Raw genomic sequence first — 26,327 nt, 5'->3', positions numbered from 1 at the left:
CAGGCTTGGGACCAACTGGCTGGGCAGCAGCTCTGCAGAAAAGGACCAGGGGGTTACAGTGGAATAAGCTGAACATTCCCCTCTATTCAGCACTGGTGAGGCCACATCTGGAGTACTGTGTTCAGTTTTGGGCCCTCATGACAGAAAGGATATAGGCAAATTGGAGAGAGTCCAGCTGAGGGCAACCACAATGTTGAGGGGGCTAGTGGACATGACTTATGAGGAAAGACTGAGGGAACTGGTCTTATTCAGTCTAGAGAAGAGGAGACTGAGAGGGGACTTAATAGCAGCCTTCAACTATCTGAAGCAGGGTGTTTGAAAGAGGATGGAGCTAGACTGTTCTTAGTGGTGGCAGATGACAGAACAAGGAGCAATGATCTCAAGTTGCAGCAAGGGAAATTTAGGTTAAATATTAGGAAGTCTTTTCTCACTAGGAGGGTAGTAAAACACTGGAACAGGTTACCCAGAGAGGTGTTGGAAGCTCCATCGTTGGTGGTTTTCAAAACCCAGCTAGACAGCTTTGACAGGGATGATCTAGTTGGGGATGGTCCTGCTTTTAGCAGGGGGTAGGACTAGATGACATCCTGAGGTCCCTTCCAACCCTAATTTTCTATGATTCTATGATCAAATGCTCTCTCTTGGAAGAGCTGGACTGTACTGTACCTACCTCAGGAGCAATGTAGTCTGGGGTACCACAAAAAGTGCTGGCCTTATTCTCTCCAAAGACATTCTCTTTGCACATCCCAAAGTCAGCTATTTTGATATGGCCTTCTTTGTCAAGCATCACATTGTCCAGTTTCAGGTCTCTATACAAGAGGGAACAATACTTCAGGGTAATGTTTGAGTTAATGCTTCAGATCGCATAAATCTACACCATACGAGTAGTAAGCTATATTAAATAGCCCTGCCGTGTCCTCATATTTGAACACTTTAGTTTTAGTTATAGCTGAAAATTCAATTTTTTAAGAAAACCAGACTAAGATTATAGGACTGCAGCATTATTATCATTTTACTCTAAAATCTTAAATATTTGCTCTGACATCTGTCATAAGACTATCACATGAATGTCTGGAAAGAAATTCACATTTGTTACATTTCTTGATTAGAAAGCCAGGGAATGACATGCTTTGTTTTTGGTAGTTTGTTTGCCACCAATAAAATAAAGATTTCAGCGTTTCAGTCCAAAGCCAGCCAACTGGTAGAGTCACCTGTGACTTGTCAAATCCAGCAGGAAAGAGTTTGTTAGACACTTTAGTGTAACCGCAGCAAATTGATGTTAAATATGTTCATACTGCCTTCAAAATAGTGCTTCTAAGTTTTATATTCTAAACTAAGTCTTAATTGTGAATGCTTCTGGATGCAGCATCTCCAAGCCTGAAGGAAACTAAATTGCTCCCTGTCAGCCTAGGCAGCAGGGAGCCACAGGGGGTGGGGAGAGTTATCCCATCTCGGTGGGATGCTGCCTACCAGCCACATGGAGAACCATCCCAAACTCCATGTGGCTAGGACACAACTGCCTGGAAGCTGTGGCTCCCCTCCCCACCACTTCTACTGTGGGCCAGCCAGATCTCCCTCCAGCTGGAATGGAGCTACCCACCGAGCCAGGACAGTCCCCCCCTGCCCTCCAGAGCTCAGGGATAAGCCCCTGTGTCCCTTGCCAGCCCAGAACCGGCACCCGGGGGAGCCTGGATCTCCCCCTGACTGCTGCAGAGGGGCAGAGCTGGGAAAGAGCAGCTCTGGACTGGGCTGCTCCTGTTGGTCTCAATTTGCTCCTGATGGGGGTGCACATATAGATGTGCTCCGGGGAGTGCCTTAATAAGCCTGAATTTTCTGTGCAGAAAATTCAGGTGCATTAATTGCACATGTAGATGCTCCCAGTCTTTTTTAACAATAAAGTTCTGATTAAAACAGATATATTTCATGATGAAAGAGAAATGTTCTCTCCTTGGTAGCTAAGCACTAAGTTCCCAAAAGTAGCTGTTAAAACTGCAAGATTATGTCAGGACCATGAAACAAATATCAGAGTCCTTGACTGCTGCAGCAGCAGCATGTAGTCTGACTGGCTGCACCATTAATCTCCTCTCTGTCCTTTAAGATTTCCCCTTACCTATTTCATAAGACCATATTTTTGGATACCAAAAATTCTTGTTTATATTATTACAGTAGTTTACCTCATTAAAATCTACAGGGCTTTAAATTAATCTGGAATGTGCTCATTTCAAGCAACTAAATTGTAAATATTTACTTTGTATTATATTTAGTTTTGTCTATGAGGAAGGTAATCTGAACTATACCACTGCAAGTATAACTGCACTGGCAAGCAGCCTGTGTAGACACTTATTTTAGAAAAAAGTGACTTTTTTGGTTTAGTTTAAGCATCTGAGTGCAACAGAAGTTAAACTGGGAAAAAATAGTCTTATTGCTGAATAAGGACATTGCCATAGGGAATTACAGCAGTGACTGCATCCTGGTATAATTCTGCCAATAAGCAGTTTTTTTGTGGGAGGGTGAGGAAGAGAATAACTCACAGAAGGAAAAATGACTAGGGAAACAGGTACCTTGGACTTCTCATACCCTCTAATGTATGGAGAACAGTTTGCCTGAGGGAGAGATGCATTAGGCCAGGGGCAGGCAATTATTTTGGCTGGAGGGCCGCTTAACGACTTTTGGTGAGCTGTCGAAGGCTGCAAGGGAAGCCCCACCCCTTGACAGGAGCCCCGCTCCCTAATCACTATCTTGGGGCTGGAAGACTCACCCCTAACTTTGCCATCAGAAGTCCCATCCCGTCCCACATTTCCCCCCACCACTTCCCCCAAAAGTACTTGTTTTGGCAGGTGGGTTGCCAGCTTGTAACCAGAAAAAAACAAATCATATACTAAAAATCAAACATCCACTAGAACATATTTTAATTTTATTTCAAAAAATATATTTGTCCTGATTTACATGCGTTTGCATAGTGTACATAGAGGTGGTAGCATAATAGCTCAAAATAAAGTCTTATTTTTATATACTGTCTATGGGGGTTGTATGTGGGGTATGTATGTGTGGGATTTATGGGGAGTTGTGTGGGGGGATTGTGAAGGGGTGTGGGAGTGTGTGGGGTTTTGCAGGAGGATTGGGAAGGGTTGTGGGTGTGTCTGGGTAGGTGTGGGGTTTGGGAGGGTATGGAATTTGTGGGAAGGTTGTCGGGGGGATGTGGACTGTTTGTGGGTTTTGTGAGGAGGGTGTGGAGGTGTGTATGAGTGGGTGTGGGGTTTGTGGGTGGGTGTACCCTCCCCCAAATGCGCCTTCCCCCCTGCCATGGTGCATAGCTCCTCCCCCCTGCCACTGGCAGCAGCCTCAGCAGCAGGTGGTAGGCCCTCAGGATGTTTCTGGCCTGTGGCAGGCAGAGCCTCCTGGCAGCGCATGGCTCTGGCTGAATCACAGGAGCTGCACATGGTGGCACAGAGCCAACCCAGCCCAGCCCATTGGCATGCATCTTCCAGCTGGACTGGGCTGGCTCTGTGCCAGCAAATGGGGCTCCCAGCACTGCAGGCGGGATCTACATTCCATCAGGCCAGGCTGGCTCCATGTCTCCTGATGGGGCTTCCAGCACTCCAGTGGAAAGCCGCACATGGAGGCAGGGAGCCTGCTTGGCCCAATGGCACGTGGACCAGGAGCCACAGGGAGTCATGCACCATTGGGGTAGGTGGACTCTGTGCCGCCAAGTCCAGCTCCCTGTTGGGAGTGTTGGAAACCCCACGTGGAGGCATGGAGCTGGTGCACGGCTCCTTCCTGCAATGCCAGGATCCCTGCATGTTGCCACTGAATCAGCCTGGTCTGGGTCGAAGGTGCACACTAGCAGACCAGGCCAGGAGGGCTCTGTGCCACCACGTGCAGCTCCTGGGATTCAGCTGAAGCCATGCACTGCCAAGGGGCTCTGCCTACAGCAGGCCATGAGCATTGCGAGGGCTTCGAGGGCTTGTTACTGCTGCCGCTGCCAGTGGGGGTTGTGTGCCATGGCAGGGGGGCCCACACCCACCCACAAGCCCCAACCTTGCCCGCACCCACAAATACCACCCCCACCTCCTGTATGCAGGAGCTATCCTCCCCAATCACTAGCTGTCTAGTTGCACACTGTTGTGCTTGGTGCTTCCACCTGGGGCTCTCAGTTGGAGTGGCAGGAACCCCATGGAGGTGGAAGCAGAGCCCACCTGGTCCAATGGCGCACAACCTCTGAAAGTCTACCTCCTGCTGGCTTTCAGAGGGTTAGATGTGGGCTGGTAATAATTGTTTTTGGAGAGGCCCCATAGGCCAGATAGAATGGCCTGGTGGGCTGGATCCAGCCCATGGGCCATATTTTGCCAACACCTGCATTAAGCTGAGAGGCCCCCAAATTCTAGAAACTCTAGAAACAATAGGCTTCCTTATAGGGCTTCCAATGTCTTCTCCTAGCCAACTGTAAACTATACCTCCTGCCCTCCGAAAAGCCTTCTTAATACTGCTCAAATCACCCTCCCCCCTTCCCCGTTCAGAAATTTGTTAGTAACGCTCTCAAAATATCCGAAGAAACTTGTTGCAACGGTGGCAGGATACAGTGGCAAGAAACTCGGTGCAACAGTGCCCATAGTATCATATAGCTGTACAACATCAAGATATGAAAGTTGATTTCTGGATTAATTTACAATCTAGGCAGCAACACAGAGCCTTTTCACAAAGAACAAGAAAAACAGAGGTTCATTGAATCATAGAAAAGAAGGGCTGGAAAGAACCTTTAGAGGTCACTTAGTCCAACCACAATTTCCGTAGCCAGCAAAAGAAGATGAAATATTGAAATCTGAATACTGTGCTTGGCAGCAACTAATGTGAAATAAAGATCTTTGTGTGTAATATGAATAACATTTTAGTATTTTTGTTGCTAGTGGGAAAACACAAGAAACCAGTTATATATTAGTCTCAAACTATAATAAAATCAAATCTGTAATAGAAAACTTATTTGTAATATGTTCTACCTGTCAGTTAAATCTACTAACTCAAGAGATATACAAAGCTCAGGCCCCATATCAGACGCATTCAACACTTACCTATAAATAATGCCTTTGCTGTGAAGGAACTGTAAGCCACATAATATTTCAGCTCCATAAAATCTGGAATAGAACAACAACTCTTTAAGTTGCCTTGCTTAATTAAAAAAAATAAAATTCTACATAATAATTGGAACTGGCAAAAAGGTCTCCATAATCAAGACAAAAAAGTACTGTACATTTTCATTTTACTGTACATTTTCTTAAATATTTGCAATATAAATCTTGCATTCTTGTTTTATACCATTACCCTGTACCTGCACTATGGATGTATTGAGTATTGAATACGACAGTATTAGAGTGATCTTGTAGCTGTGATGGTCCAGGAATTATGCAAGAGGCAAGGATATTTTGGGTGATATCTTTTATTGGACAAACTACCTAGCTGGGATAAAATTGGCCGTGCTTTTGAATACAAAGCATTTTTTTTTCAGGGCTGAAGAGGAAAGCAAGCATGGCAATGATTAAGAACGGCAGTTAGTGCTGTGAAATAAGAGTGAGAAGTAGCAAAAAAAATTATAGGTCTTAAAACTGGAGGAAGTGGAGAAGTGATTTTCTGACATGGTCAAAATTGTAACACTGGATAGGAAGGTGCAAAGTGTTTGGATTCTAGTAGGGGCACATGTAGCAGTCCAGGTTGGCCATAGATAATGATCCAGACTTGAAGTGGGAATCTGTCTTTTCATTTTATATTCTGTATTTCTCAGATGGGTAAAAATTAGGGCTGTGCAAAGCTTCGGATCATGATTCAGATTCGGAGATGATTCAGATGATACAGAGGCCAAATCTACGAATCTGAATCAAATCGCGGGAAGCTTTAGGCTTTCTGAATCTATTCGGAGCTTCTGAATTGATTCAGAAAAGATTCAGAGATTTGGCCATAGGGTATAACGGGGAAGCAATGAAATATCTATAACTGTTTTCGTTTGGATGATTCAGATGAAACTTGCAGAGATGGTAGCCTCTGCTGAGAGCATGACATGTGCCAAGTTTCAAGGTGATAGGTGTAGGGGTTTCTGAAAGCAAAGTTCTGAAAGCAAAACTCATGTCATGTGTGTGTGCTAAGCCACAGTGGGGTGAAAACTGCAGGGATAGTAGCTCTTACTGAGGCCACAAAACTTACCAAGTTTCAAGGAGATAGGAGCAGGGGAAACTGCACCCCAAATTCTTGAAAGCAAAACTGATATCACGTGTATGTGTTCAACCACAGTAGGGTCAAAACTGCAGGGAAGGTAGCCCCTGCTGAGGTCACAAAGCCTGCCAAGTTTCAAGGAGATCGGTGCAGGGGTTTGGGGGAAACTGCACCTCAAGATGGAGACAAGCAAAACTCATGATACGGGTGACACTCTGTGTTAAGGCACAGTAGGATGAAAGCTGCAGACTTGCTAGCCCCTGCTGCGGCCACGAAGCCTGCCAGCTGTCAAGGAGATAACTGCAGGGGGGACTACTGCAGGCCTGGCTGCTAAGCTACTGTGTTACCAATCAATCATGATTCACTCAAAGACTAGCTCAATACACAGAAGCTAGCTAGCAGCTACTAGATAACGAGTTAATGAGCAAGGATTAACACTTACAAAACCACAGACTAAGGAGAGGAAATAATCAATACAGACAATCAACTGCCCCAAGACAGAGACAGTCAGCTGCACAAGCACCCATGTCATGAGTTATGCCTGTCAGCAGCTAGGGGTGCAGGGCCCCTGCAGTTATCTCCTTGACAGCTGGCAGGCTTCGTGGCCGCAGCAGGGGCTAGCAAGTCTGCAGCTTTCATCCTACTGTGCCTTAACACAGAGTGTCACCCGTATCATGAGTTTTGCTTGTCTCCATCTTGAGGTGCAGTTTCCCCCAAACCCCTGCACCGATCTCCTTGAAACTTGGCAGGCTTTGTGACCTCAGCAGGGGCTACCTTCCCTGCAGTTTTGACCCTACTGTGGTTGAACACATACACGTGATATCAGTTTTGCTTTCAAGAATTTGGGGTGCAGTTTCCCCTGCTCCTATCTCCTTGAAACTTGGTAAGTTTTGTGGCCTCAGTAAGAGCTACTATCCCTGCAGTTTTGACCCCCCTGTGGCTTAACACATACACGTGACATGAGTTTTGCTTTCAAGAATTTGGGGTGCTGTTTCCCCCAAGCCCCTGTACCCATCTCCTTGAAATTTAGCAGGCTACATGCTCTCAGCAGAAGCTATCACCCCTGCAAGTTTCATCCCAATTGGAGAAAAAACAACAAAGTTATAGATATTTCTTTGATTCCCCATTATACCCTATGGCCGAATCTCTGAATTGGCTCCAAAGCTTCGGAGCTAATTTGGCTGAATCAAAGCGGGAAACCGATTCGGAGCTCTGAATCAAATTGCTGGCGTCAGAATTGGCCAAATCTGAACCCGAATTGAATAGTTCCCTATGCGCACAGGCCTAGTAAAAATATGTCATCACCAGAATTCCTAATCCATGTGGTAGGAGCAGAATGTGACAAAAATAGTAAGACATCCATATGACAATGGCTATGCAGTCCCTTTAAAAAGGACTGAGGCACCTCAAAGATGATTTAACTGCTCCTAGAAGGATTGCAGAATTCAAATTTATTTTCAAAACATTCTGCCCCCTTCCCCATGTTCAAAATCAGCAGTAGGGACTGGTTCCAGATTCCAGGTAAGGAAGAGTCCCTGCTTTCCAGCTTTACACATTCTGTAAAATCAAATGTGGTTTGCCTGATCTGAGTTATTTTATTACTTACTATATTATCTTTAAGATACCAAGTTATCCATTTAAGGAAAAAAGAATCTCACTATTTTACTGCATAAGAAAAGCACATATTCTGGATAGCCTTCCTATTGGCAGCATCAAAGAGTTTATACACTGTGCTTTAGGGAAAAGCTGTGATAAAATTAACTGTCCCAGGAAACAAGAGACCCAGGTTCAAGGCCTCTATCACCAAGATGGGGTTTGAACCTACCAGTCTGATTTCCCAGCACAGAGCTGTAACCACCATGCCACAGGTTAGCTGCAAGCTTCCCTGAGCACCACTGGCCCAAGATTTATTTAGGCATATATGTATTTTTTCTTAAAATGTCATTTAACAAGGCAGAATTCCTTTCACTAAGGACCTTGTTGGTTTGGGACTTACGTTGCTCTGAAGAGATCAAAGCGCCCCTTGTCCTGTATATGGAACATCAGATCTCCCCCATTCAAAAATTCCATAACAAAGAACAGATGATCCTATTTACAAACCAGAAGAGAACACAAAGTTACCTTGCTTATATACCTTTAGCCACAACATGTTCCCTCCTGTCCCAAAAAGCATACAAGGGACATGAGGGGGTAGCATACTGCTGTTATGGAACAGTCTGACTTCCCACATTGTGTTCAAGTATTAGCCTCTTACTAACACTCTCACTAAACTAGAGTTCCCATTGCTATAGATCAGTGGTGCTCAGTTTCTGGCCCATGGGCCAAATCTAGCCCATAGTCATGTCATCTGTCCCCTGGCCTCTCTATAGGTCTGAAAATGTGGCTGCAGGGAGAATGGTGGCAGCTAACACTGCCACCACTCCCTTGTTGCCAAACTTTCAAAACCTGAGGGCCAGATGACATGCCTTGAATGTGGGGCTGGGGCGTGGAGTGCTATGGCACAGGGCCTCAGCTGGGGCCTGATTTGGTGTGAGGGGTCAGGACTGCTGAGCTGGGGATGGATCCACCGTGTGGAGCTTGGGCCAATCTGGTGCATAGGTCGGGAGCTGAATCCAGTCCATGGGGCAGAATATGGGATTTGGTGTGTAGGACCAGGCTTGACCTGGTGCACAGGGCTGGAGCCATACACCAAACTGGCCCCTCACAATGAATTAGGCTGATGGACTATCTGGCCCACAGACTAATCCTGTGCTAGTCATCCAGCCTGTGGGGCCAAAAGGTTGGGCAGCACTGCTATAGGTGTAGTGAGCTCTGTGCCATTTCATTCTTGTAGTTCATGTGCTGCCAGACTTTGTTGGAATACAAATTTAAATGGACTTTCTGTTTGTACTTCCCTTGATGATAGCATAAATAATTTTAATCCCATCCAGAATAAAATCAGAGGTTAATGTAACAAACACTTAAATCTCATCATTCTGCAGGCTTTGCAGATGTAGTTCTGATCTAATCCTGTCATCTTGGTATAGTGGCACTTTGCACCAACTTTGTGTGAACTATTATATCGAGTTCAAGACAAGAAAACACATTTCTTGTAGGGAGGCCAAATGTCACTTATCCAATTTACTGCATCGCTAATAACAGTACTCCCACAAAGACAAAAAGCTTAATATGCACTGTACCTTAGTCTGAAATGTGCAATATAGGTGTGTAAGAAATGGATTCTCCCATGCAAGTGCTAAGACTCGCTTTTCAACCATGGTACATTCCACATCATCATCAATTAGTACCACATCCTTCTTAAGAGCTTTAATAGCAAAGAATTCATTCTTGCCTTTCAATTCAGCAAGCAGAACCTGCAAAACCAGGAATAATCAAGAGCACACATAAAAAACATCAACTAAGCTGTTGTAGCTCTCAGTGGAAGAGAATTTTAGAAGAAGCCATTTGAAGGAGGTGCGGCAATGAAAATAAAATTATTATTGCCCAAAAACAGAGCTCCTGGGTCTGGTGTGGGCATTCACTTTAGGAACTGGCATGCATGAAATCTACATTGGACAAACAGGCAAACTTCTTTGTAATGCCTCTTGAACTCAAAGACTGGTGAAGAGGACATGGACCCTATTAATTAGAAAAGTTTGTCCACTATGTCTGTGAAACCAGACCTGCTAGCCATGTGAAGAGTATCTCCTCCTTGATCTATACAGGCTAGCACAGAGCTCAGTTCCACTGCACTGCGGTGATCCCTGGCTATTATCTGAAAGTGTATATGGGGACAAAGTATTTTATATTGAAGAATAAAAATTGATTTACTTTTTTGGCTATTAAGGAAGAAATCTAGAAAGGACAATGGGTTACTGTGTATTCTGTGATTCCAAAAGTACTTGTGATCTGTTGCTATTTTACTTTTGTTCTGCTGTTGCTTATGGTTGGGTGCAGGGGTAGAGGGGATCTTGATACCTTAGCTTTAGAGGGTCACATTCCATCCCAACAACATTAAGAGAAAAGGTTAGTGAAATTCTCTCAACAAAAATCTGTAGTTTCAAACATTTGCAACCACCTTAAGTTCTACACATTCATTACGTACCTTTCCGAAGCTTCCTTTCCCTAGCACTTTTTGGAAGGCAAAACTGTCTACGTTGAATTTTCTCCTGCTGGTAAGTCGCACAGTTGTTTTTGGTGTGCTTCCCTCCCAGAGCTTATCATACTCGCTGTTATCTGCTAATTCAAACATTGATTTTAAAATTCAACATCATGTACATGACAGATTCCAACAGCTAGGCATCTCAGCACCCAGAAGTCAACAATTCAGTCACCTTGCCATTGACACCGGTGAATGTAAGCATAAGAAGAGGATGAAGGCCTTATAATGAAGTTGAAATATTCAAGGACAGTTCATAATGTTGGAATTTTACTACCTAACCTAGAGTAAGTTGTTCCCTATTATAGCACTTACAGTATCAAAGGCCTTGGGCATCAATTATAATCATGAAAGAGACAGCATAAGCTTGTCATGGGTGCTGTTTGGAGATTATAAAAATCTTTCTATGTTAAAATTGCTATTTTGCTAGAAAATATGGAACTTTGTGTCCCACATACAGCAATAGTAACTCAGATACAATTTCTCACTTTCATGTAGGGAGAATTACTTGCATTGACTACCTGAACTACAATTTTCATTGATATAGTTATCAACAATTAGAGGAAAATATTGTGGGCTTTATTCTCACCTGTTGTGTCTCCACCCAAAGCTCTGGGTTTCTTATCAAAATCCTGGTAAATACCAACATTTTCTGCAGGTCCAGAATCAGATCTTCTAGTAGATTTCTGTAAAGAAAATAAACTAAATTAAAACATGAGTTTAAATGCTTGAATGCTCTGCACCAGTGGTGTCAAAGATACGACCTTTAGTGCTGGCCTTGCATGGGGCCAGTCTGGGACCCCCGCCACATGTCAGATTCAGTGCCAATGGCACCCACTCCAGCTAGTTTGGGACTGCAGCACATGTGGCATCCACTCTGGTTGGTCCAGGATACAAGCTGCATGCTGTGCCCACTCCAGTTGGTCTGAGCTGGGTGCTGTGTGTAGCACATGTCCTGGACCAGCAAAACAGGTGCTGGATGCAGCATGTGGGGAGAAGAAGGGAGGGCTCTGTGGGTCTCAGGGTGCCGCTGCATGTAGTGCCTGCTCCAGCAGATCTAGTAGATCAGCAGATCATGTTGCCTATGGCGTCTGCCCCAGATCAGCCAAAGTGTGTACTGTATGCGGCTTATGTCCAAATCTGTCCACAGTGGGTGTCACGTGCAGCACAGTCCTGAAGTGGCGAAAGCAAGTGCCATGGGTGCTAGATCTAGCATAGGCAGGACAGGGTGAGGTCCAGGGGCCCTGTGGGGCTGGCCCCATAATGGTCATTCAGTCCATGGACTGGTCCCGTGCCAGTCATCTGGTGCGTTTGACACGTCTGCTCTACACTATAATTTCTGCTGCTGCTACCCCTTAAGAGTTCTAGATTCAAAACTTCATTAACAAGACAGCTTTAATGATAGCGAAGAAAAGGAAAATTTGGATGAGAGATTACTTGAGGAATAATTACAGGATTTATTGTGGTTTTAGACACAAAATACAAGGATATTGATATTTAGCATGTTAGCAACTTTGTGTTTCCAGTTCCCTGGAATATCAAAGTATTTAATTTTACTTTAACTTGAGCTTTTTATTTAATTAAAAAAATGTTTTACTAGTCTTACTATGTTTACAGAGTCTTTTACTATGTTTAAAAAATAACTATTATGTTGAAAGTTTAGAAAATATAACCTGAGACTGAGTTCTTCAAGTTTGTTCATGTCACTAAGTCAGGGGTGGGCAAAAAAATGCAGCCTGTGGGCCACATTCAGCCTGCCAGGCCATTCTATCCAGCCCACAGGGCCCCTAAAAAATTTAGAAAATTAATATTTATCTGCCCCTGGCTGCCTGTCATGCAGCCCTCGATGGTTTGCCAAAACTCAGTAAGCGGCCCTCTGCCCAAAATAATTGCCTGTCCCTGCTCTAAGCACATGTTCCGTGTCTTCCAGCTTTGCTGTTATTTTATTACTGGTGCCTGGATCTTCAGCTGTTAATGAAAATCAGCATCCAGGGCCACTACAATAACCAAATTGACCATCAGAGGAAGGAGATCAAATTAACACGGGGCACAATGATTTCAGAACAAAAGCCTCTCATAAGCTAAAAATTATGGGGGAAAATTTCTGTTTTCTAATGTGAAAAAGTTGCAGTCTTTCTTAACAACAAAGTTTTGAAAAATCTATTTTGTTTTTCATCACGTATCCTCATTTTCACATTTCACTCTATTTGGCCAATGAAAATAAACTTCTGCCCAGCCTCATGTTGACTGATGAAACTTCTGATTGCAAATACTGCGGGAAGTGTCTAATGGAAATGTCAGTTTAATGTTTCTGGTCTCTTTCGATTTCCACCAGACTTCAATTTTAGGCTGTCACTGACCTGACAGTTCCCCTTTTATGCCTCAGAATGACCTTCGCTACTTACACTGACCAGCCCCAGCCCTATAATCTTTTTTGTGACCAAAATGGGAGAAGAGGAAACACACTCACCAGCCATGCTTCATTTGAGAGCTTACTTATAGCTGAACGATACAACATACCTGGCTAACTTGATTTAAAGCTTCAGCTAAGAGTTTCTGGTTGATTCCACAGAGGTTTGCTACCTTCTTTTGACATTTGTGGTGCACATTCATCCAGCATTCTAAAAGGCAAGGAAATTCACAAATATGATTTTTATAAGAAACACTGTTCAACATTAAAACTCTTACAAATGAACATTTTATTCATTAGTTTTAGGCTGTTCAGAAACTTAAATAGACTTGAGTTGGGATATGAGTATATTACTCTTAATCAAAATTTAATAATCTTTAATAAAATTACAATGCAAATTAAAGCTGTCCAAATTACAACCGGATTTGGGAGGCAAAACTCTGGTGGTTTGGAGTTATGCCTTCATTTCCTAGGGAAAACATTCCAGCAATTCTTTTACCCTTCCCCAGTCACAGAGACTTAGCAGCACTGAGGCTCCTAACATACCTTCACACTTTAGGCCTTGTTTAACTAATCCCCAGAGAAGGCTGCCACAGTGATCACAAAAGGTGGGACTCATGTAGTTGTTAACTTTAAATCGATGAGGCATGTCAATGTTGAAGCGCTCCTTCTGAAACTGAAGGCATATTTACACACACAAATCTTGTCAAGCATTAGGTAGCTGATCTGTTTCATCTATAAAACAGAGTGGCTTTGAAATTTAAGTCAAAATTAAAAAGCATTCACAAATAAGCCAAAAATGAAAACTAATTTAAGTGCACAGACTGAAGAAACTTAATATGCTCAGTCTGGTTGAAACATGTGTTTAGCCAGGGCAAACTAGACACCTACTGACCCTCAACATTTTGACTGAAAGAATGATATAATACCATAGGACAAGTTCAGGTTCCATGCAGGAAGAGCCAGAATTTCATTTCACCCCAACTTTCATCCCAGCCCAGGCAGGACATGCTAAAAAACCCAAAGGTCAACAAATCTGGGCCATTTTGGATTTTAAAACCTATTACTATATAATTCATCAAAGCCTTAACTAGATCTTTCACTTTGAAAAAAACATTGTATAAAGGGATTTTAACTGCTCTTTTTCCAGTGTTTCATCCAAGTTCCATCTACATAAAATACAAGGTTTTACAGTAAAATACCCCCCACAATGGACCTTTTTGTTTTCATCTAACTTCTTCCACATTTATGAAGAGTTTTCAAGATTTTTATCACTTACCATTGTGTCTCTGCTGTTGGCTGCGGTACCGGTACATCTCCCAATGATTTTATCGATACATTTCTTATGAATAGCAGCATTACATTCTTTGAGAGAAATGAATAGGAAATAGAATATAGTCAGTAAACAGATAGAGAAGGCCAGCTGTTCATCTTTACACAATTCTAATGTGAAATATGCATTCATTTCTTACAATTATTAATCCATATTCTTCAGGTAAAGTTACTCTAAGCAAGGAAGTGGTATGGACTTCTTTTTTCGGAAAATATTTCTTGCCTTTAAAACCCTGAATCTCTCTCCTGTAGGTGATACCACTAATAGAATTAATACAACACTACTAGTTTTTAATTTTGGTAACAAAATATTTTGGCACCTGGGATTTTACCATATATGATGGTACATGAAGCTCTACTTCAACTTAATTATTTGACAATTAACTATAGAGTGTTGTATAGGAGGTTATATTTTTATATTTCATATCCCAATTGTTTAAAACAGCTGATTATGCACCATGTCTGATAAATGTCTATACAATATAAATGTCTATACAATATATAATTTGTTTAATATTACTTATTTACAATTAAGTATATAAAGTTGTCACTGTCACAAAATGTGCGAAAACAACTTACGCCTACATTTGTATCCCTGCTTGTTGAGTCCCCTGAAAAACAAAACCATTAAAAACAATCACAAAGATTTTGTATGTGGTTTTCCCATATTACACAATCAAGCTTAAAAAAAATAGTTAACCTGATACATTTTCAGTCCAGGTTCTCTTATTTGAAATGCACCATATACATAAAAGGATCCAGCTGCTTCTTCCCTAACCATCTTCAAACCTTTCCTATCACACTGTCTTAAATCTGAGCAAGGTTGGATCAATTTTACTCCTTCGGGAAGAAGATTTTGCCAATTAAGGGCTAACTCTTGTTCCATCAGAAGTCAGTGGAAATTCTGTCAGTTATTTCAGTGGATCAGGATCCAATTCTAAATTCCAACCTCATGTTATGTCAGAATTATGGCTAGGGATCTTAGGGCATTTTTACATGTGTTTCTGACATGGTGCCGGGCGCTTTTAATTAGCGAGCTGTGCTAATTAAAAGTGCCTGTGGATCACATGTATCAGCAGTGCAGCGCATCCTCACGCTGAGAAAATGGTGGCAGTGTGCTTTGAACTTAAGCACATTGAATGTGTTTAAGTTCAAAGCACACCACCACCATTTTCTTCGCATGGAGGTGCGTTGCACCACTGATACATGTGACATGCAAGGCTGCCAGAGCGAGTCAATTTACATGCTCCAACAGACTTGATTAATCAAGTCTGCTCCGACATGCATCCCCATGATTCTGCATTTCCAGCGTGTTGGAGCAGGCTCCCTACATGTGCCCTTACATACGACAGCACTTTTGTTCATGCTGCATGAACCTGAGGCAGAATCGATCCAAGTTATGTGGTTTTCTGTACGAAGCATTTAGATGGGTGGCAAAGAGAACACACATTCGCCCTTCGGTGGGGGGAAAGTAAATCTTAGACCGGGTTCTGCCATTTTTAAATCAGTCTATGCATGCCAAACTTCTGTTCTTTTACAGGTATAAACTGGTTTCCAATCAGTTATACTGGTAAAAGTGTAATGTCTGAATCTGGTCCATGTACGAGACATGCAATAAAGAACCACAGCTATGGATGGAAAATGTTGCAAAATGAATCAATTCTCATTTCTTCTGAAAGACATTGTTTTATAGGTTTTCCAAAGACAAAATAAACATGCACTTACAAATACAGTTTCTCTCTTACCAAACAAAGTCTTTACAGACAGAGCAAAATGTAGGCTGTCCAAAAAAGGTGGCAATAAACTCATGATTTTTGATGTAGTGGATTTTAGCCTGTTTGATAGCTCCTCTCCTATTTATAGTTACCGTCCCTTCGTCTTCACTTATTGACTGTTTGCAATCTAGGGTGAAAACAAAAAAAAGAAAAAAAAACTTTAAAAAGTTACAATAAATTGTAGTGCAAACAAGTATTTTACCCCTCCCCAAATCATACGGTTAGTTTCATGCAAACATTTTGTAGTTTTGTGCACATGCAAACACATCTACATTAGGGGTGTGTGAAGCAGGCATTATTCGATTTGGATTCAGCCTGATTCGGGGGACAGTGATTTGATTCGCTGATTCAGATCACTGTCTTGATTCAATTCAGCCGAATCTGAGTCTGAAGATTTGATTCTGATTCGGAGAATTAACGATTTGGCCACAGACACAGCTTTATATGTTTTTTCTATGTACCTTGAGGTACCAGGAGCAGCTTGTGAATGCTGAGATGGTGGGGAGGATGAAGCATCCCATGGGACCGTGGCGGGACTTCCGGTCCACTTCTTGGTCCACTGCCAAGTGTGCAGGGGACCCCCCTCCCCTCACATCCCCCTGGCTCAGCGATCAGCCACAGGGGGACCCCGGGTGCCCCCCCAGACCCAGGAGGCACCAGTCGCTGAGCCAGGGGGCTCAGTACATTTAGTGGACCAGTACTTCTGGTCCACTTCTGGGTCTGCCACTGAGCGTGTGGGGGACTCCCCACACTCCCATAGGACACTCAATCTGCCCTGCCATCTCAGCGTTCATGGGGTACCTGGTACCTTGAGGTACATAGAAAAAACATATAAAGATGTGTCTATGGCCAAATTGTTGAATTTCTCTGAATCAATTTGGAGGCTTCCAATTCCGATTTGATTTGGAGAAATCAAAGGGTCTCCTGAGTTGATTCAGATTCGGAGATTTGGACGCTGAATCAGGCCGAATCTCCTCCAGATCGAATCAGCAACTGAAGCTTCACAGAGCCCTAATATACACACACTTCAAAAGAATCTATGCTTTTGATCTGCACTTCTTTGGACACCTACAGCAGGGTAGGATGGAAAGGAGGATGGAATGGTTAACTTATAACACCTCTTTCTGATAGAAACTCTTTTGTATCACATTTTAAACCTGTATACAGTAGTAAAAGTAGTTGTTAAAGAAATAGTTTCACTGCACAGAGGACTAACTAGGAGGTTTTGTGCCCTAGGCATAACCCTGCTGGGAGGTGGGGGTGGGGGAGGGCTGAGACTTGGGCAAAACCCTGATAGGAATTGAGGGGGGAGCAGGCAGAGTGGTTTATGTTACCTGCCCGAGGGACTGCTGCTACTACAGAAGCAGTGTGGAATTCCTGCACTGTCTGCTACTGCTATAGGCATGGCATGGAGTTGCTGTTGCTGCAGTAGCACAGACTCCAAGGGGAGCTGCCTTTATGATATCCCCAGTAAGTGGGGGCCTGGATGCCACTGGTGCCCTGCTTGCCCAAGTTACATTACTGTCACTGCATATGATAAGGGTTTTTTCCTTAACAGTTTTCCTACTGCTGAGTACACTGAATGTTTTAAATATAGTGTAGAACCACAGTACATAGTCCACTGCTACTACTCTACCCTGATCTTATTCATAGATTCATAGATTGTAAGGCTGGAAGGGACCTCAGAAGATCATAGAGTCCAGCCCCCTGCACCAGGCAGGAAAGACAGGTGGGGTCAGGTGACCCCAGCAAGTCCTCCCTCCTCCCCTTCTTGAAGATGCACACAACATTAGGCCTCTTCCAGTCCTCAGGGACCTTTCCAGAGCACCATGAGTTTTGTAACAATATTGCCAGGGGCTCCATGATGACGTCGGATAGCTCCTTCAGCACCTTCGGATGGAGTTCATCCAGTCCTGCTGACTTATATCTGTGTAATTTTTTTAATTGATCACACACCAGTACTACGGCAACAGTAGGGAGGTAGTAATTTCTGCCCTGCTTATTCTATACCCCATCTGGCATGATTTTCCCTGTGGCCTGGTGAAACACCCAGGCAAAGTAGTCATTCAGCAGTTCAGTTTTCTCCTGAGTGTCAGTAACCAGCTGTCCTGAATTGTTGAGCAATGGCCCCACACTCGCATTTGCCTTCCTCTTGTTCCCTATGCACCTAAAGGACTTTTTGTTGTCCTTGATTCCTGTTGCTAATCTAAGTTCAGTTGCCGCCTTAGCCTTTCTAATTTGTTCCCTCCAAGTGTGGGCCATTGTTGTATAGGCCTCCTTGGGGCCTGTCCCCAGCTTCCATTGTTTGTACGCCTCTTTCTTCTTTCTAAGGAGGACCGTGATTTTCCTGTTTAGCCAGGAGGGTTTCCCATCCCTTCTGCTGCCCTTTCTCTGCGTGGGAATGGACGTCTTTTGCTGGTAGATATTGTATACCTTGACTTTAAAAAAGCCTTTGATCTGGTATCCCATGATGTTCTTGTGAGAAAATTGGAAGATGAGTGGCTTAACTGTGAGATGGTTAGGTGGGCAGAGCTGCAGGGTACAACCAAGATAGTCCTAATGAATGGATCTGTGTCATTTTGGTGAGAAGTGGGCAGTGATGTCCCGCAGGGGTCAGTGCTTGGTCTTGTACTTTTCAACATCTTCATCAATGATTTGGATGAGGCGGTGAAGAGCTCACTGGCTAAGTTCACAGATGACACCAAGTTATGGGGAAGCATGGTCATGCTTGAAGATACATAAATACAGGCAGATCTAGACAGGCTGGCAAGTTGGGCGAGTCAGAACCAGATGAAGTTCAATATTGAGAAATGTAAAGTGCTCCACCTGGGGATGAACAATCCCCTCCACACTTACCTGCCTGGCAACACCAACCTGACCAGCACTATGAATGAAAGAGACCTGGGGGTAATAGTAGACCACTGCATGAATTACTTACTTAAGTTGGAAATGTTGTAGGGGCACAGCGATAAAGATTTTCTTGGTCAATACCGATAGCCGATGATTAACCAACCATATTGGCTGATGCCAATCCAATAACCAAAAGCTTGAGGTTTCTATGTTTTATAGGTTATATATTGCAAGGACAGTGTGCTGCCTGCATAATTCATGGCTCGTAAAAGTCATGACTCTCCTCCTTAATGTTATTTGAAGAATCTGCAAGCACAGCAACAATGTCAAAATCTATATTTAAGAAAGATCAACTTCTGTAGCTGACTTCCTGGTTAAAAGACAAGCAAACAGCATTGGCCCAAACTGCCCAGAACATCACACTGTTGTGGCAGGGACATTTTCTTTGTGTCATGCTTTAGGTACAAAGGTAAGTTTCAACAGTAGCTGTTGCTCAAGTGTATCCTAGATGCTAAGACTGCCTTAAAATGGTATGCAGTAAATCAGAATAAGATTTTAAGTGCAGCACATTTCAACATTCTAATGTAAATGCCACAAAACCACACTTCAAGGAGTTGAGCGAGTCAGAAGCTCAAGTGGGGACAAAATCATAGATATTTTAAAGTAAGGCTGAAAGGAACCTCCAGAGGTCATCTAGTTCAACCCCCTGCATGCAAGTCACAATCCAGACAGAAAAAACTGGTTGGAAGGATCAGATTTAGGAAGTAAGGGTATGAATAAACATATTTGCAGCAGCTTCAAAAGAGGAGGGGGAGCTGCTCCTCAGGACCATGCAGCTATTCTGCTATACCAGTTCCCTGTGGCAACAGCCTGCAGTGATACACATGTAGAAAACATGCTCCAACGTTATCCATGCATCATCTGGAGCAGTGGTTCCCAACCTTTTTCCTACTGGGACCCATTTGCAAAGACTTATGGCCTGTCCCAAACCACACCCCCCGGGCCTGCCAATGCCTGACCCCCAGTCCCCTGCCCCCTGGGCCACGCTGGTGTCCCTCACTCCTGACCCGCAGCCCCCTGGCCCCACCAGTCCTGCCAGAGGGGCTCCCAGCTGCCCCCGTCCTGCTCAGGCCGGAGAGCTGTGGCTGCGGTGGCTCCGGCTCATGTGGGCAGTAGCAGAACAAGTCTGATCCCAGCACAGGTAGAAGGGAGGAGGAAAGGCCTGTGGCACCACCCCTGGCTTGGGCTGGAAGTGCCGTGCCACACCAGGCAGCCTGGTCATGGCCCCTCCTGCACCCCGAGCAGCGTCTCCCAGCTGCCCCGCCCGCACAAGCATGGGCACTGGCACTGGTCCTGGTGCCACCAGTCCAGCCATGCAGCTCTCCCCCTCCCTCTTCCCCTGCTGGAAGGGGCAAGTGCCTTTCCACTACTGCTCTGCCCAGCCGCAGTACACAACCCTTTGAAATATTTTTGCAAACTGCTTTTGGGTCGTGACCCATGAGTTGACAAACACTGATCTAGAGCAGGGGTGGGCAATTATTTCAGCTGGAGGGCTGCTTAATGACTTTTGATGAGCTGTCAAGAGTCACAAGGGTAGCCCCACCCCTTGACAGGTGCCCCACCTCCTGATCATCATCTTGGAACCAGAAGTCCTGCCCCTAAACCCTGACTTCTGCCACTGGAAGTCCTGTGCCCTCCTCCCCCATCTTCCCCTCCCTTCTTGCTCCTGGAAGTACTCCTTTGTGGGGGTGGGGTTTGACATCTTGGAACCCGGAAAAAAAATCAGATCCTAAAAATTAAACATCTACTATAACATATTTTCATTTTATTTTTAAAATATTTTTGTTTTGATTATATGTGTTTGCACAGTGTATATAGAGGTGATTGCATAATAGCCCAAAATAAAGTCTTATTCTTGTATATTGTGCGTGTGGGGGTTGGGGGTGTTTGTATGAGGGATGTGGTATGTGCTTGTGTGTGTGGGCTTTGTTGGGGGGGGTGTCCATGCAGGGCTTTTTGAAGGAGTGTAGGGCTGGCTCTGTGTCACCATGTACAGCTCCCAGGATTCAGCTGGAGCTGTGCGTCATCGGGTTGGGTCAGCTCTGTGCCTCCATGTGGGGCTTCTAGCACTCAAGCAGGCAGCTGCACATGAAGTTATGGAGCCCACCTGGCCTGAGGGCATGTGACTCCCTAGGGCTCCTGGTCTGCATGCAATTGGGCCAGGTGGGCTCCTTGTTGCCATGTGTGGCTCCCCACTGGAGTGCTGAAAGCCCCATGTGGAGGCATGGAGTTGGTCCAGCCTGGCTCAATGGCGCGGAGATCCTGCTTGCAGTTCTGGGAGTCCATGTGCTGAATGAAGCCAGCCCAGTCTGGCCCAAAGGTGCGCACCAGTGGGCTGGGCCAGGTGGGCTCTGTGCCAACATACGCAGCTACCAGGATTCAACAGGAGCCGTGCGCTGCCGGGGGCTCTGCCTGCTGTGGGCCATTAGCACTCCAAGGGCCTACTACTGCTGCCACCAGCAACAGGGACTATAAGCCATGGGGGAGGGGACCCACCCACAAACCTCATACCCACCTACCCACAAAACCCATATTCACCACCGACTCCTGCAGGCAGGAGCTCCCCTGCCCACTCACCAGCTGTCCAGTTGCACGCCATCATGCTCAGTGCTTCTATGTGGGGCTCCCAACTGAAGTACCAGGAATCCCACAGAGCCTGCCTGGTTTGATGGCGCACAACCTCTGAGAGCCTGCCTCCCACTGGCTTTCAGAGGGGCAGCTGCGGACTGGTAATAATTGTTTTATGGAGGGGCCCCATGGACTGGACAGAAGGGCCTGGTGGGCCAGATCCAGCTTACGGGCTGCATTTTGCCCATCGTTGATCTAGAGTCTAAGCTGGGGCAATTTAGGTCACTTGCATTACTACTGGCTCATGCAGATTTAGCAGCTACAGCTGCTGTGTGCTCTTGAGCAGCAGTTTCTCCTCCCATTTTTGAAGCTACAACAAATGTCTGTTTTTCCATGCCCCATGAGTTCCCCACAGACCAGGGGTGGGCAACATATGGACCACAGTTTCATCCAGCTCGTGGCACCCACCACCAGGTATGCTCCACTCAGCCCTTCCACTCTTGGGGGTGGGAGAAAGGCACCTATATGTACACCCCCTCCCCCCAACATACTTTATTGCACATCACTCTCACTCTTGTGGGTTGAAGGGCCTGGCCTGGCCAGCATACAGCTTCCAGGCAGGGCTGCCGCTGCCACTAATGCAGCCCCCTGGGACCTGCTCCAATTCCCCTGTCTCCTGCTGGCTCTGGGCAGCAGATAGGGAAGCGGTGGGAGTGGAGCTGCAGCTGGGCGTGGGTGCAGAGCATAGGGGTGGGGCTTGCGCCAGTGAGGAGCCCGCGCCTAGGGGGGCGGTGGCAGCCCAGAGCTCGGGTGGCCAGCATGCTCTGTGTAGGTATGAGGGCCCCCCACACTTTCCCCGTGGTGTGCATCCCCGGCAGGCAGTGGCAGCAGCAGCAGCAGGTGGGGGTGCTCAGGATATCTCTGCCCGGCGCAGGCGGCCAGCGGGGCGTGGCTCCAGCCAGTGCTGCACATCCCAGCAAGGGGCGTAGCCTCTGCCAGGCTATCTGTATTGCCAGTGCTCCCTGTGTGTACGTGCAGCTCTTGCACTCTCCAGGCACAGGAGGGAAGCTCCAGGCGCTGGAGCCAGCTGCCTTCCCCGCTGGAGCTGTGAGGCAGGAAAGGGAAGCCCAAGGCACTTTCCCCTGGGATATGGGGAAAGCAGCTGGCTTCCATGCCCTGCAAGTGTGGGAAACGCAGGCTATAGACTGCCTGGCAGGGGCTGCACCCCTCACCACAATGTGCAGCGATGGCCAGAGGCATGCCCCGCCGGGCACTTGCACTGGGCACAAGTGCCCTGAGCACTCCTGTCTGCTGTTGCACCATGGGGGATTTGGGGGTCCCCACACCCCCCACCTTCTCTCACATCTAAGACACCCACACCCTGCCCTCACAACCCCCCCACATATGCACAACCCCCCACATACCCTATGCCCACCCACACACAGCCACACCCCCTCACAAACACCTCCCACACCCCAGCATGCGCACACACAGCCACACCCCTACACTCCACACACACATGCACCCACAGCCCACCACACACACAGACATACACCCCCACAAAATATACAAAACTAAGAATTTTTTTGAGTTATTATGCAATCACCTCTATATACACAATACAAACACAAATTTTGACTAAAGTATGGAAATACAATCATAACAAAAATATTTTTGTAATAAAATTAAAATATGTTATAGTAGGTGTTTGACTTTTAGTGTATGATTTGGTTTTTTTCTGGTTCTAAGATGGCAACCCCCTCTCCCAAAAGGAGTATTTCTAGGGGGCAAGGAAAGGGACTTCTGGTGGCAAAGGTCAGGGGTTAGGGGTGGGATTTTCAGTCCCAAGATGGTGACAAGGGGGCAGGGCAACTGTCAAGGGGTGGGGCTACCCATGCGGCTCTCGACAGCTCACCAAAACTTGTTAAGTGGCCCTCCAGGTGAAATGACTGCCTGCCCCTGTCATAGACTGAGGTAGCACAAAGGAGCAGTTTGCCTCCTTCCCAACATGTTAGCCTCGGAAATGCTAGATTTTTTCCAGACCAAATGTTTATGCTTAGCACGTGCCAACATAAAAACACACATACACAATCAAAAATGGTTATGTACCATATGCAGAGTCAAGAATTACAAATGTAGCTGCTGCCTAGCTGCATATCAGTTTATACCCAGAACACAGCATTAACTGTAGCATTTCTAAACCTGTTACCATGACTATTAAAAATTCAAGTATTATTTATCAGTCTCCTTATAGTTAAAATACTCCCATTTTCCTTCTTAAAATCTGACTGTTTTTCTTACCAGTTCTTTTTAAGATCCTATCAGCTCCTCTTGTCATTTATTCTTTGAGACAGATCACAGAATTAACCTGGGAACTCACACTACAAATATTCCAGAGGTCTTGTATTGGTATATGCATATATTTTATTTCCATCTCAGCACCTATTTGTGCTTGAAGGTAATTCACAGAATTTAAAAGTATTAATAATTAATAATGCATGCTGTTAAAAATCTAAAATATATTTACTCAGAAATTGAAATAATACAACTACAACTTACCAGAACAATCCCTCTTGCACACCTTTTCCCATCAAGACCATTGTCTCCGAATCTACCCCCAAATGTCTAAGGGGAAAAAGCTAGGGCAGGTGGCCTCTTTGGGTGGGTCCTCATGTGAGTCATATGGAATGAAATAGTTTGAATGTTTGTAAAGATTGCCCATTAGCCAGTTTCAGGAAGAAGATAGGATCTATCTCCTTATCTAGCTCATTGTTTCGGAGCTACGTGCAAAATGTCCTGACTTCGCCTAAAACCTTAATCTAAATTGTACCTTTAGAAGTTTTTTACAAAGAAAGTAAATGTCCTAAATTCCGAGACATCAAAGCCTGGGGCCTTTTAACCAGACTGGTAAAAAGAAAAGAGTATTTACAGTGATATGGAAGTCTCCCCAAGAATAATTTAAAAATGCTCAACAAAGGTAATTTCTGTTGAGTAAGATCCGAGCCCAAATTTGGGAGGTATGATAAATTGAGTAGGAGGAGCCCAATGACGGCAGCTCACTCAATAAAAACCTGTAACTTACTGTCCCAATTTGGAGGTGACTTCACTTGCAGAACAACGAAGGAAGAATCGCAAGTGTAAACTCGGATTAGATTGATCACCTAATCAAGCCTCTCCGTGAACACGAATCTCTTAGTTCACGCTGAAGCCGCGGAGCGCCCGAAAGGGACTGAAGGAAGGGGACGTAGTCCTATCACTGGTGAGCCCAGCTCATTGAATCGTATTGCTGAGGCCAGCCTATTGAACCGTACTACTGAGGCCAACCCATTAAATCGTACTACTGAGGAATGAAACCATATTTTGGTATTTGGCTTCTCGGAATTCTAGGATTGTAAGTATATTATGAAAAATAACAGTATTGATTCAAATTTAACTTTTAGTTGTAATTGTAGTTGTTTTTGTAACACTAATTCTTATAGCATTGTTTGGGAAGGAAGTGCATTCGGAGCATTGTTTCTGATATATGTAATTATTGTGTTTTTAATGTTTGTGGTGTTTCTTAAAGCTAAGCAGTGTTATATACGTAGCAAAGAGTTTTAAAATAAAATTGTGTTGTATAAATTAAGTGTGTAATCATTGTGAAATCGTGCAATCAGCTAACTACCCCCCCAGCCAGTGCATCAAAACGAATCAGTAAATTGTGTGGGATTTTCTCTATTCCATAACCCACTAGAGACATTACTCAACAGATTTTTTTGAAATTACCTTTGTTGAGCATTTTAAATTACTCTTGGGGGGACTTCCATATCACTGCAAATACCTTTTTCTTAGCAATTTGGTTAAAAGGCCTTAGGCTTTGATGTCTCGGAATTTAGGACATTTGCTTTCTTTGTAAAAAACTTCTAAAGATACAATTTAAATTAAGACTTTAAGCGAAGTCAGGACCTTTTGCACGTAGTCCCAAAAACAATGAGCTAGATAAGGAGATAAATCCTATCTTCTTCCTGAAACTGGCTAATGGGCAACCTTTACAAACATTCAAACTATTTCATTCAATATGACATCCCCCCGTGCCCATTAGGCAGTTTGAATACAATTATATTTCATTACTAAGCCTTACAAACTTATTATGATGATTCCATGACAACATACACAAAATTAATTTTCCCAAAATGATTAACCCAAACAATCCTATGATGCTTATTATAACATATATCACCCATTTTCCCGAAAATACAGTCTTTATAGTGTTCCATAGTTGTTGTCCTATCGATCCTATTTCATGTATAGTAGATTTAACACCATTCCCCACTGCATTTCCAATCGTGGCTAGTCCTTCTAACACCGAAGCTGATGGTGCATTGAGGATCTTGCTGGCGTTAAGTAATTTCAGGTAAGTAATGTGTTCTCCATAGTCCTTTGACAACATCACTAATTGTCCAGTTTCCAAGTTAAACGATATATGAGTCAAATTTAATTCCTGCAAGTCAATGTCCCACGCAGATAGTTGGGAATGCACCTTATTCTCCTCAGTCGTGCTCCAATGATCTGCAGCGATCCACGGGATACCTGTTTTGGACCAAAGTACTACCTCCATACTGGAGTGTAGATTATTAATTTTTGGCTCTATTATGCACACACATTTCCTTGCAAATGTGTCTCTCCATAACTGAGCTCCAGGCTCACAGGGTGAGTTTTGAGGGATATTATATTTTATTTCCATTATTTCCCCTGTATCTCTCCAGAACTGACCCTCTTGCTTACAGGGCTGGAGTTGAGGAATATCATATCCCATTTCTGCTATTTCATAATACTGGGTTGCTTCATCTTGGGGTGTTAAGTCAAAAGCATAATCATAGTTTAATATGTTCACTTGAACAGTTTTAGTGTAGATTTTGCATTTGCAATCAGTACATTGCACAATATGGGTCTGATTCCATGCTTCCAATTCAGAACATTTATCATTTAATTTTACTTGGTTGGTGTTTACTTGTGTGCA

At 44.4% G+C, this 26,327-nt stretch overlaps 1 protein-coding gene across 6 annotated transcripts in view; it reads right to left on the bottom strand.

The window, feature by feature from the left end:
* Positions 1 to 26,327, bottom strand: part of PRKCD (protein kinase C delta) — a 174,993-nt gene that overhangs the window by 7,910 nt on the left and 140,756 nt on the right. For 5 of the 6 annotated variants that reach the window (XM_006025872.3, XM_025206767.1, XM_006025871.3 and 2 more), the window contains 11 exons: positions 15,821 to 15,977; positions 14,655 to 14,686; positions 14,023 to 14,108; positions 13,290 to 13,419; positions 12,854 to 12,954; positions 10,923 to 11,019; positions 10,280 to 10,413; positions 9,375 to 9,548; positions 8,192 to 8,283; positions 5,064 to 5,126; positions 668 to 806 (listed from right to left, as the gene is read on the bottom strand). In XM_006025872.3, coding sequence (XP_006025934.1) covers positions 668 to 806; positions 5,064 to 5,126; positions 8,192 to 8,283; positions 9,375 to 9,548; positions 10,280 to 10,413; positions 10,923 to 11,019; positions 12,854 to 12,954; positions 13,290 to 13,419; positions 14,023 to 14,108; positions 14,655 to 14,686; positions 15,821 to 15,977 — 1,205 coding nt within the window. The remainder of the gene's footprint in view (positions 1 to 667; positions 807 to 5,063; positions 5,127 to 8,191; positions 8,284 to 9,374; positions 9,549 to 10,279; positions 10,414 to 10,922; positions 11,020 to 12,853; positions 12,955 to 13,289; positions 13,420 to 14,022; positions 14,109 to 14,654; positions 14,687 to 15,820; positions 15,978 to 26,327) is intronic. The other variant, XM_014520971.2, reaches the window with a different exon arrangement.

This window comes from Alligator sinensis, unplaced genomic scaffold, assembly GCF_000455745.1.
Source record: "Alligator sinensis unplaced genomic scaffold, ASM45574v1 scaffold78_1, whole genome shotgun sequence".
NCBI classification, from domain to species: domain Eukaryota; kingdom Metazoa; phylum Chordata; order Crocodylia; family Alligatoridae; genus Alligator; species Alligator sinensis.
The sequence above is the reverse complement of the archived record's forward strand: the minus strand, read 5'-3'. Positions and strand labels throughout refer to the sequence as shown.